General features: G+C 44.5%; 1 protein-coding gene across 6 annotated transcripts in view; it reads left to right on the forward strand.

Moving 5' to 3' along the window:
• Nucleotides 1-2,886: 2,886 nt before the first annotated feature.
• Nucleotides 2,887-12,004, forward strand: part of STXBP5 (syntaxin binding protein 5) — a 119,743-nt gene continuing 110,625 nt past the window's right edge. For 5 of the 6 annotated variants that reach the window (XR_014154462.1, XM_081854324.1, XM_081854326.1 and 2 more), the window contains exons 1-2: nt 2,887-4,474; nt 6,048-6,145. Coding sequence is in view for 5 of the 6 variants with exons in the window: in XM_081854324.1 (XP_081710450.1) it covers nt 4,319-4,474; nt 6,048-6,145 (254 nt within the window). In the remaining variant the exon portion in view is untranslated. The remainder of the gene's footprint in view (nt 4,475-6,047; nt 6,146-12,004) is intronic. The other variant, XM_081854328.1, reaches the window with a different exon arrangement.

The raw sequence follows: 12,004 nt of genomic DNA on the forward strand, positions 1-12,004 counted from the left end.
CATTTAGAGGCTAGGCTGACTACCATAGTTATATGTAACTATTTTGCTTTTCTAGTCATTCCTCACCTTTTCTTTTATCTTGTTTCTTTCATGATCTTTACAGGCAACTTTTAAACTGTTTTACTGCTGGCTTTTATAGCTGTTTCTATTGTACAGTACTGTTTTTTATTGTGTTATATTTTACTATTTTTGTAAGCCGCTTTGAACCATGGAAAGAAATACAGGATGTAAATGTTTTATATAAAAGTAAAATAAGAAGAGCCTGCTTGATCAGGCCAATGGCCCATCTACTCCAACATCATGTTCTCAAGCATGACCCAAGCACAGGAACATTCTCCCCTCCTATAGAGGCAGAGCATAGCCATCATGGCTAGTAGCCAGTGAATAAAATAAAATGATGCAGGGCACTTTCTTTCTTTGCCATGGCTAGAGTTAGCGGGGGGGGGGGAGTCAGTCTAATGCTATTATTATTATTATTATTATTATTATTATTATTATTATTTCATTCCTGCCCCTCACCAGCAGGATTTAAAATTCAGAATTAAAAAGTTAAAACAAATCACAGTGATGAGAATAACACAACTCCTGAAAGCACAGACCTCAGATGTCAAATGTCAGGGTAAAGAGGTGAATCTTCAGCATTCACCGAAAGCTAGAAAGCTACCAAATGCACCTTTCTAAGAAGGGACTAGAAATTGCAGTGGACTGCTTAGAAGCTCAGGTAGGCACATTCTACCCACAATACAGTTTACTAGGATGAAGAGCTAAGCATGCTTATATTAGTTTACATGTCTGTAATTCTGTCTTGGATTGTGGCCAAAATCTCCAGAGTCACCAGGGTACAAAAAAAGGTTTTAATGACATAAGTGTAATCCTTAGCCACATCAACAGATTGAGGTCATTGTCACACATGAAGCTTTAACTAGCTTTGCTCCAAATTGGTGTATAACATGCCCTGTGCCAAAATGTAGTTTAGCTGTTTCTTTCAAATTCCAAATTAACAGCACCTACACATGGCACAAAAATCCAGAGAGGTTCAAATGTGTTTCATGTAGTCCGACCTGATACACGTTCACTCAGAAATAAGTCCCACCACGCTCAATCAGGCTCGCCCCCAGATGGTCACATAATGGCACATCTGAAAATGCCCTGAGATTCTGTGGGTGTTCGAGATGTTTTTGCCATTCAAAGAAAAGGTCTTGCAATAACCTTGAATCACCACCACTGAAATATCTAATGTAGTTCTTGTTTATAATAGCAACAAGCCTCAATACTCAGGCTTAGTCTTTACGGTTTAAAAATGAATTGCTACTTCATTTCATTATAAATCTGTACAGTTGTACCTCGGGTTAAGTACTTAATTCATTCCGGAGGTCCGTTCTTAACCTGAAACTGTTCTTAACCTGAAGCACCACTTTAGCTAATGGGGCCTCCTGCTGCCGCCGTGCTGCTGGAGCACAATTTCTGTTCTCATCCTGTTCTTAACCTGAAGCACTATTTCTGGGTTAGTGGAGTCTGTAACCTGAAGCGTATGTAACATGAGGTACCACTGTATTGTAAATACCTTTTGGCCTTAAGATGTGGTGGGACACAAATTTATGGGAAGAAAACAGTAACTAGCATCCATGCTTGGTCCGAAACAGAACCGAAGTTATTCGGCATTGCCTGATGAAACACAGTAGAGTGACAATAACATTATCAGGATTTTCTGTAGCTCTTTTCAAAGCACCAAGTGTTACACAACTGCAGAGGTGTACCTAGGCTCCCTTATGCCCTTGGCGAGGATCTGTATCAGTGCCCAATCTTTTGTGCCCTTAGTGAGGGGTGCCCTCCCATCCTTTGTGTACATGCCAAAGGTGCCCCTCATACTGCACCTATGGTGGGAGCCAACCTGGTAAATCCTAGGTATGCCCCTGCACAACTATTCTCTCACGTTACTTCAGATGTAGGTGTTTTGTCAAAGTTTAGTGGAAGGGTTCACATCCAAGACTTTAACCCCACTGTCTCTTGTTTTGCTTCTACAAAACAGTATCTCGCCACAATCAGAATCCTGCAGGACGCTCTCCTCTCATGTCAGATATACATTATCCCAATCATAAAACACTAGAGAGAAAGCAAAAAACGCTACTGTATTCGCTCTTCTTTTGCTTTTCTCTCGGAAAACTTCTTCCAGTTCAGCTTGAGCCACCACAAACCTGGAGAAGCGTGGAAAGCGGAGGAGGGACGTGTGTGGAAACCAACGGGGAGAGGGGATTACACTCTCTACTACTGCGCGGAGTTTAGAACACGGAACAGATCCCCGGGCTCTCCTAGGGACCAGCGGAGATCACCCCCAAGGGCCGTCGCACTACTCTGTAGCAGTGGCGGCGGGCGGACGTGGAAGAGAACGTGCTGAATCAGCAGACCCAGACTCTGGGGGCGGGGGATCTAGACGAATAGCTGCCCCAGCTGATCAGTTTCCGAGCTGGCCCTGCGCTGCTAATCCCTTCTTTGAACAGTTAAGATACAGCCCGCTTCTATGCACTTTCAGCTAGGAAACAAGTCCCGCTGCGTTCCATGGGGCTTACTCTTAGGTAACGTGCGTAGGACTTGAGCCGTAGCTATTTAAGCCACATCAGAAGTGAGAGTTCTGGGGCCAAACCCACCAAACGTGCAGCTGGATCTAATCATGCACGTTAGGGATGTGTGTGTTACTCCCTGAGTAAGTGATTGCGGCCCTAAAGGCCTTCTTTGCACCGACCTCGAAAAGGCACTAAGGAGCAATAAATAATTCGGGGGGAAGGGGGGGGGGAGATGCATACATAAATAAAGAGGGAAAGGTGGGGGAAAGCAGTGACATCCGGGTGCTGCTGGAGGCCTTGGAGCGCGCATGCTCCTCGTTACTCGCTCTGGCTTTGCCACCACCAGCAGTTTAAGGAGGCAACAGCGGCAGCTGCCACAGTGGTGGCGTGTGGAGAGCGGGTGGGGGAGGGAGGAGGAGAAGGAAGGCGGCGACAGCAGCAGCAGCAGCAGCGTCGTTGCCGCCGCTGTTTTCTCACGGCAGGGGCTGAATTTCCGTGTTTGTCGAGCGAGGAGGGGAACCGAGGCTGGGAAAGGGAGGAGGAGGTAGCGGAAGCCCGGCGCAGCCTTTGCGAGAGGATGGTTGTGGGGGCGTGTGACAGCCGGCGGCACAGCTGCCGCCACCACCACTGCGAAGCGCCTCAGGTGACGCTCCCGGGGCAGGAGTCGCACTGAGGGGAGGCCGGCGTCCGGGGCGGGCGGAGTTGCAGCGGCGTCTGGGGCGCAGAGCGAGGGAGGCGGGAGTCGGCGGCGGAGCAGGGGGCACATGGCGGGATGACAGCGGCTGCCGTAGTGGCTCCCACTATGCGCGACTGGCAGGAGGGGAAAGGGGTGGGAAGCTGAGGCTGCTGCCGCCGCTGTCACTTCTTGGTGGCTCGCAGCCGCACGAGCTCGGGGGGAGAAGGCGGCAGAGAGAGCGAGAGCGAGAGCGAAGCAGCGAGGCAGCCGCGCACTCGGCTCGCTCGCCTGACAGGCGCGCAGTAGCGAGGGGGGTGTGCGTGTCGTGTCGTGTGTGCGTGGGGAAGGGACGGGCCTGAAGCCAGTGGCGGAGAGAGGGCCCAGGATTAGGGCTTGGGCGACGAGGCGCAGCGAGGCAGGGAACGCCGAAGCCTGCAAGAGGCCTTCCAGGAGGAGCCTTGGAGGGAGAAGCGAGGCGGGGGGCGCTCCCGAGTATTCCCGGCAGAAGGAGGGTGGGGGAAGCCGCCGCCGCCGCCGCCGCCTCCCGGCTTTCGCTTGCGTGAGAGTGTGTGTGTGTGTCTTCCGTGCGCGTCTGGAGGAGGAAGCGCTGCTGCTGCTGCTGCGTTAACCTCGCGCTATATTTATTTACTCCGTGCTTCTTCCTTCCTGTCGGGCTCTTCCTCTTCCTCGGCCAGGTCCACTCCCTTTCCCTACCTGGCGAGGGTGTCTGTGCTCTGCCCCCTCCGCCTCTGCGTCTGGCTCTCGGTCCCCTCCATGCACATCATGGTGGTGGGGATGGTTGGATGAAGGGGAAGGTGGGGAGAGAGAGAGAGAGAGAGAGCAGGGGAGAAAGAGGCGTTTCTGTTTCGGTGCCCCCCCGCCCCGCTTCGACCCCGCCGGGACCAGCCGTCCTGCCCTCCCGCCTGCCTGCCTGCCTCTTCCCTTCCTTGGCTCGCCTCTGCTGTGCTTTGCCTGAGGTGCGTGTGATAAGGCGGGAGCAGGAGCCACGGCAAGAGGCGGGTGGCGAGGGGGAGGAGGGAGAGGAGGAGGGAGAAGAATAGGGTGCGCCGCCGGAGAGACCATGAGGAAATTTAACATCAGGAAGGTGCTGGACGGCCTGACGGCGGGCTCGTCGTCCTCCTCCTCGGCTGCCGCCTCCTCGCAACAGCAGCCGCCTGCAACCCGGGAGAACGACATCCAGGAGACCCTACAGTCCGAGCACTTCCAGCTCTGCAAGGTGAATGCTGCAGCCGTTAACAGCCGGTTGGGAAGGAAAGGGGGGGGGGGTGGAGGACGATGATGTAGCCATGATGGGCTCTGCAGCCTCTGGACTTTGATGCTTCCAGTTCCAAAGCTGTCGATTTGCATCTGTCTTCCTCCTCTTCTTCTTTTTTGATACAAAAATTATGGTGGTGGGGGAGGCGACGCCGATGACGCCAATGCTATGATGGACTCTAGGCTTTTATTTAGCAGCATCTTTTCCCCTCCAACCACAATTCACTCGCTTGCGTTTCAGGCTACAGTATTCCTAAAATGCACTCGCGGATCTTGAGATGCCTCGCTCTGGAGGAGAAACATCTAATGGGCTCATCAGTGTTGTGTTCATCAGTGTTATAAAAAGGGGGGGGGGTGGATAACGGGACCTGGCACCGAATTCTCCCCATCATTCCATGCACAGGCATTTTAACAAGCTTCAGCGCAATCAGTTCATTATAGAGGAATAGTCCTTTAAAATTTTTAGGATGGAGTGCTTGGTTGGATGAATTAGTAACATTTCTATCCAGACACAGCACAGTATATGCAGTTGAGGTCTAAATTCCAAAAGGATGATGCAGCAGTTTAATTCACCAGCTGTGCCAAATTGAAATAAGAAATGATGTGGATGTTATGCTTATCTCTACCTTTGCAACACCTGTGGCCGAAGCTGCTGTAGTTTGACTTGTTTGTGTATTGAACACTTTCTCTTAAAAAACAACAAGGGGGGAGTTGATCCTAAAGATTAAAACACTTTCTTTAGTGTTACCTGCGTTGTACTCCCCCCCCCTTCCCCTGCAACTTCCCACCAGCTAGCCTAATTTGATGATTCAGGTGTGACACATGTATTTCACTTAAGTATACTTTTATTTGCAGATTTCCCCCTACAAAATGCCACAAAATGCTGAACTGAGATGCACACTTATTTTTGTAATTATGAGGCATGGGGGACATGCACTTGAGACTGAATGTGATAGAATGTATTTTTCCCACCTTAATTTATTTGGCTCAGATATTGCAAAGAAGGGGACTGCTATTTCAATTTCTAGTTGCGGGTGTCTGTGTGGGTAAGAGTTTTTTGAAAGCTACCCTGGGCTAGCAAGCTTATGTCATTCAGGGCCTGCTTCAGAGAAATAGTGATGGCTCTCTGAAGAGCCATTTTAATAATTAGTGGTCATTTAATTTACAGAACTGGCTGCATCATCACATTTCCCAGGGACTCTTGATTCTAATTCAGATGTCTTAACCACAGCTATTTATGGAAAGAATTGCAGATTAGGCTAGGAATACAATAAAGGTGAGAGGTGAATGGGTAGATTGTTTTGTTTAAATATACATGAGTAGGGATAGAATTAAGGTTTCATTTTATCATATCCATGTTCAGTGAGGTTTGAATTAATTATTTACCCATTTTTAGATAATTCTGCTCTTTCGTATACTTGTGGTTCCTTTAATTAAGTGAAAGTAAAATGACATTGCTTCTTTCTCATTTGTTCTTTGTTTTATTTTTCTTCTACTGCCCGTTGCACCATTGCTTCACCACTCTGACATGACAGACTGTACGCCATGGTTTCCCCTATCAGCCTTCGGCCTTGGCTTTTGATCCTGTTCAGAAGATACTTGCCATCGGGACTCAGACTGGCGCTTTAAGGCTGTATCCTTTTATTGTATTTCTTAAAAGAAACTTACTAAGAAGATTGCCATTGCCTACTGTGCTGTGCTGGAGTTAGTGTCTCAATTCACTCTGCAAGTCAGGTATGCATTTGAGTGGGGGAGGGGAGAAGCTGCTGTTCCTTTGCGTTTACTTCTGTTTATCTGATGTGCGTGTACTAGCAGTGGAACCAGTACTTTTATTTTCCTGGGAAACCATCCTGATTATTTTTGCAGTATCCCAGCTAACAGCCTGTCTAGTTTACTTAGCAGAGCTTAATGCAGATAAGTTAGTTTTTATCTTGTAAACCGGAAATATGACCCTTATGTCTATCACTCTTTTCTATTGCTGTAAGGGTTCTTTGCTTTAAAGCAACAGATAATGTTTTCAGTGTAGAATATAAGGATTCTGTTTAGCAATAATTATTTTACAAATTGTAACTGGAAATGAATTTGAAATGGGGGGGGGGGAGAGATAACACTATGTATTTGGCTACACGGTGTTCTTACTATAATCATTTCAAGGTGTTCCTTTACAAGTAAGACGCAATTTTACTGTAAATGAAAAAAATTGTTTTGTGTTTATGTGTGTCCTTAAAATCAAAATGAACAAATATTAAGCCCAGATCTTTCGTAGCTGAATTTGAAAAAATAGAAATGATTCAGAAAATCATTGAATAATTGCATATACTCTATGGCACAGGTAACCATTGTGATGATCCCCAGCTCCCTCATCCCTGGGCATTGGTCGTGGTGATTGGGGATGATTGGAGCTGCATCCAACAACTTCTGGCTTTCCTTGCACTATGACAGGCATAGGCAAACTCTGGCCCTCCAGATGTTTGGGACTGCAATTCCCATCACCCCTGACCACTGGTCCTGTTAGTTAGGGATGATGGGAATTATAGTCCCAAACATCTGGAGGGCCGGAGTTTGCCTATGCCCGCACTATGACTTTGCTACTAGTTTTGATGAAATGCACATTTTTTTAGGGAAAGTTTTAATGAATAATAATGGTAGTAACCCATATTCAATGCATAGCAGCATAGCGTATCCTCTTATGGAACAATTTTGAGTGGCAGGGACGCTAGCTGGATTAGATATGAGTTTCGTAGAAAAGAGTTGTTAATGTGGTGGTTGATCAGTAGAACTTTTCACTAAGGTATAAATAAGGGTTGGCGTAATTTTTTAAAAATAGTATATAGTGAGTAACAATCTCTTCTGCTTCAACAGCGTGTCCAATGATAAAAGTTGCAATACTGTGCACCCTTAAATGAGAGTAAGTGGTATTAAGAAAAGAAATATTTTATTTTTAAAAAGCCAGCAAACGTATGGAAGAATTCCATTAAGGTCACTCAGTGTATATTCAACATTCAGTATGCTTTGATGGTCAGAGGTAGAAATAAAGGAACGGGGCACCATATTCCCCTTGGGTGTTGTTGGAGGTCTGGTGGCCTTACGTGACCTCACTTCAGCCACTGGCCTGAGTTGCGCTTGGGCAGGAAGGCTTCTGGAGCCACAGGCTGAGGTTGAATAAATGAGGTTTGTTGGTCTATTCCTGGCATATTGGCCATAGCAAAGGAATTCTCAGGTTGTGCACTCAAAAGTGATGATAGTTTAATGATTTGGTTGCTTGGAATGACTATAAAGGGTTGTAGTTTCTGAAGTAGGAATGGTTAGCTTGTGGCCTTCCAGATGTTATTGAACTACAGCTCCAATTGGTCACAGCCAGTATAGCCACTTATTAAGAATTAGGGAAGACATAGTTCAGCAACATATTGAGAGTTACAGGGTGGCCATTCCTGTCCTAAAGACACATGCAGTGCTAGCGCAAGTGTGTGCAACACATCTTTTTCTTATAAAATTATGCCGGAAAGAACAAGCTTTTACTAGCCACAAAATTTACTTCTGAGTAAGCTTTGATAGAATCTGTCTGCCCATCTAATAGAAGGAATAGTTTTTAAAAAGAGGGTGTTTGTTTGCACTGCTTATTTTGTTTTTAGTTACAAGTTTAGATTCACAACGTTGAATCTGCATATGGCTTTTTACATCTTAAAAAACATTTACATTTCACGATGTGAAGCAGTTTCTTTCTGAATTTTAGCAGTAGCTTCCTTTCCTTAGCTGAAAGAGTCAGCAAGGTGTGGCTGTTGTTTATTTTTTAATTGCTGATTTTCAAGGGTGAACACCAGGTTCCATGTATTGACCCACCCAGATTGAGACTGGATCAATGTGCGGAGGCTGATGCTCAGTATGGGGTGAGACAAACAGGAAGTAAGCTCTTTAGGGCATATCCTTCCTCTGGCACTGCTTCCTGTAGAAGGGATTCCTCTTACTTAATTTGGAATGTTACAAAAAAGTTAATGAAGGCTCAAATCAGTTTGATAGTTGGGAGTTGCTACAGATCACTCCTTAGAGAAGAAAATAGGACAGAACAATAGACTTGGTAAAAGCTCTACCACTGTGTCTTTTACCCAGATAAAAGCCTTGGTCTTCAAATACTGTTCATGACAGTACCCTGTAGCACTGGATGAAACCACAAAGACTCATGGTCAAACTGACTGTCAACAACAACGGACATAGGCAGCTTTTAGCAATTTGCACCAATGGTCAGTCTGTCCATTGGGACTGTGCTGGTGAGCATTATATTTTATATATAAAATATTATATGCTTTTGCTGTCACATTTGTTGAAAAAGTTTTGGATTATGGAGAAAGTGCCCTAGCATACTTTTCAAATCACCCTAAACACCTGATGATACATATAAGCACAGCTTGATATTGTCATCTGGATTATTGCCCTCTTCATTGCCCTCTTAGTTATTTCTTTACCTTCCCATTTTCGTAATGCAAAGGAAGAGGTGTGTACAGCAGGCCTTGAAAGTCTAGGGCAGGGGTAGGCAACCTAAGGCCCAGGGGCCCAATCACCTCATTCCAGCCCGCAGATTGTCCGGGAACCAGGGTGTTTTTACATGAGTAGAATGTGTTCTTTTATTTAAAATGCATCGTGGGGTTATTTGTAGGGCCTGCCTGTTTTTTTTTATATGAGTAGAATGTGTGCTTTTATTTAAAATGCACATCTGGGTTATTTGTAGGGCATAGGAATTCGTTCATATGTATTTTTCAAAATACAGTCTTGTCCACCACATGGTATGAGGGACGGTGGATTGGCCCATGGCTGAAAAAGGTTGCTGACCCCTGGTCTAGGGAAATGTCTTGGAGCTAGGGAAGAGAAATTGTATTCTTCTTACATTAACCTAACGGGGGGCTATCAGAACCTTCCCAGTCTTCAGATTCCTGGTGCAAATGTTTTCACAACCATCCAGCCAGCCACTGTTGTAGTAAGTAGCCTGTAGTCCCAGAACTGTCACTTCACAAATAATGACTTTCTTGAAAGTGTTGCTTCATTTGCTAAAACAACTTCATTTGCTAACACTAACAGTTGCAAATAAAATGAAAATTTCTGTTTTAACAACTATGTTAAAGGAAGTAAACGCCCTGCCAACTCTTAACTTTAATATTTCCTTAGAGTTTGTAGCAAAAAACCTACTCCCATCCCCTCCCCATATTAACCTATTCCTCTTTACCTTCTGGCACAATGGACTCAACTGACTTTACCTCCTTTTAAAATTTCAATAGGTATAACAGATTAACAAATCTTACAAGCTGCTTTTTCTTTCTGATGCTTTGCTTGCATATATATGACAAAGTGATATCAAATCTTAATTGCTTTTCTAAAAATGTCTTTGCATTATTGAGTACATAAACCATATTTAGCATCAAATGTAAGCATTTTGTACTTTGATCTAAAATCAATTTGTAAAAAATTGTCAGTTCACAGCACAAGTAAAATGTACAATTAGCCTTTCCCATTTATTGTTTTCCCTTATGATAGTAAGTTTATTCCAGTCACTTCTAAGAGTAATGTGCCCCTTAGCTTGTCTTCTTTCGGTGTGGCAACCCCCAATTTCCCACATTTATACTGCTTGTATTTTTTACACTTCTGAGTCACCATCAGCCTTCATCACCTGACTTCCCTTTTATAATCCAGAACTTCTATTTCGTATGAGGATATTTATTATGTCTAGGTGGCAATATCTAGTGATTTTGCTAATAGAAACTGAGATGAAACTTCATAATCTTTGTAATCCGTTCAGGCACTGACTAATTGTTAGAAACCTTTGCACTTATAAAGAAAGGTTATTTGAGATCTCCCTATCCAGTATCTTGCAGCACTGAAAACCTCATAAACAGTGGATCTCTGCAATTTGAAGATTATATATAAAGCAGTATGTCCAGAGTATCTCTTTTTAGCCATCTGTTTTACTAGCTTGGTGATTTTTCAACACCACAGGTGGTTTGTGTTACCATCTTTTTTGAATTTCCGTGTCTTCTGCAAATGAATAGTGTGGTGAGGCCTTTTTTTTCAGCTGGAACTCACTGGAACTCAGTTCTGGCACCTCTCAGGTGGGCGCACGAGTAGGTGTTCATGGTGATTTCTGGCACCTCTTTGGGCTGTTCTGCTCCTCCTTACTAGAAGGCAGGGGCAGCAAACCACAATCCTTGGTGTGGTGTTATATCCAAACTGGAAGTTGTGGTTTCTTTTGCACCAAACATAGCATTATCTGTAGCTAAGGTTTGTTCTTCGCTTACTGATTCTGGTTTGTTTGGACTGAAACTACTCACAACCTCCAATTTTGAAATAACGCTAATCCATGAATCAGTCACAGGTTCTGTGTAAGTTATCTGCTAATAGATAGGTAATCTAGGTTGTCATTAGAGACACAAAATTTCTGAAAATTTTGAAAGCATAGAAAAAACTACGCCCTCTAAAGAAAACAACATTTTGAGGAAAAATGAGATGTAGGCAATACTTAAATAACAGCCATCAGATTCTACCGCTTTAAGAGCCTATAGCACATCAATTAATTTAGTTAATAGATATAATTGTACTATTTGGTATATTTTTAAAATGTACATAAAGTCCTGTGTGTATTTTCTCAGAAGTAAACCCCTGGTTTAATAGACCTTATCCAATGTAAGCCTATGTATGACTAGTACCTCAACAGTAGAAATGTCTTAGTTTGTACTAACAAAATTGTGAATATACCCAATACTCAAGAGTAAGTGAGTGAGCTGCAAATAGTAGCATGCTATCCAAGTACATGTTTCCTAGTTTTGTCATTTGATAGGGGAGAAAAACTAGGAATGCTAATTTTGTAGTAAACGAAAGACAAAGTGCCTTCTCATAAAGAGACCTTTTAGGTCAGAGGAAGCTAATGAGGTATTGCTGGACTACAACTCCCATCACCCCTCACCATTAGGTGCCTGTCCTTTGTAGGGGTCTGGAAACAGAATTGGATATGTTTAGTCTGGTAAAGAAGAGACTGAGAGAAAAATGCAACCCCATCCAGGGTTGTCTCCTAGATTTGGGAACTACTCACCCACAAACCCTGTCTTCCCATGATTCAGTTTATTGGCCCTCATCCAGTCCACCACTGCATCCAGGCACCAGTCCAGGTCTTTCATACCCTCTCCTGATTTCAATGTAACTGAGAAGCAAGATGGGTGTCATCAACATACTGATGACACCTTGCCCCCAAACTCCCAATAGCTTTATATAGCTGCTGAATAGCACTGGGGAGAAAATAGTGCCTGTGGTACCCCACAACATAGCGGCTATGGGGCCAAAGAGCATGACTCTGCAATATCCATCCCATGGACTTGGTCCACCATAGTCAGTGGTATCAAAAGCCACTGAGCGATAGAGTAGAAGAAGCAGGGTTGCACTCCCACTACCCTTATCCCAGTAACAATCATCCATGAGGATGACTGAGGCTGATTCAGTCCTGAATCTGGGTCTG

The sequence above is a fragment of the Podarcis erhardii genome (assembly GCF_964252035.2).
Source record: "Podarcis erhardii genome assembly, chromosome: 3".
NCBI classification, from domain to species: domain Eukaryota; kingdom Metazoa; phylum Chordata; class Lepidosauria; order Squamata; family Lacertidae; genus Podarcis; species Podarcis erhardii.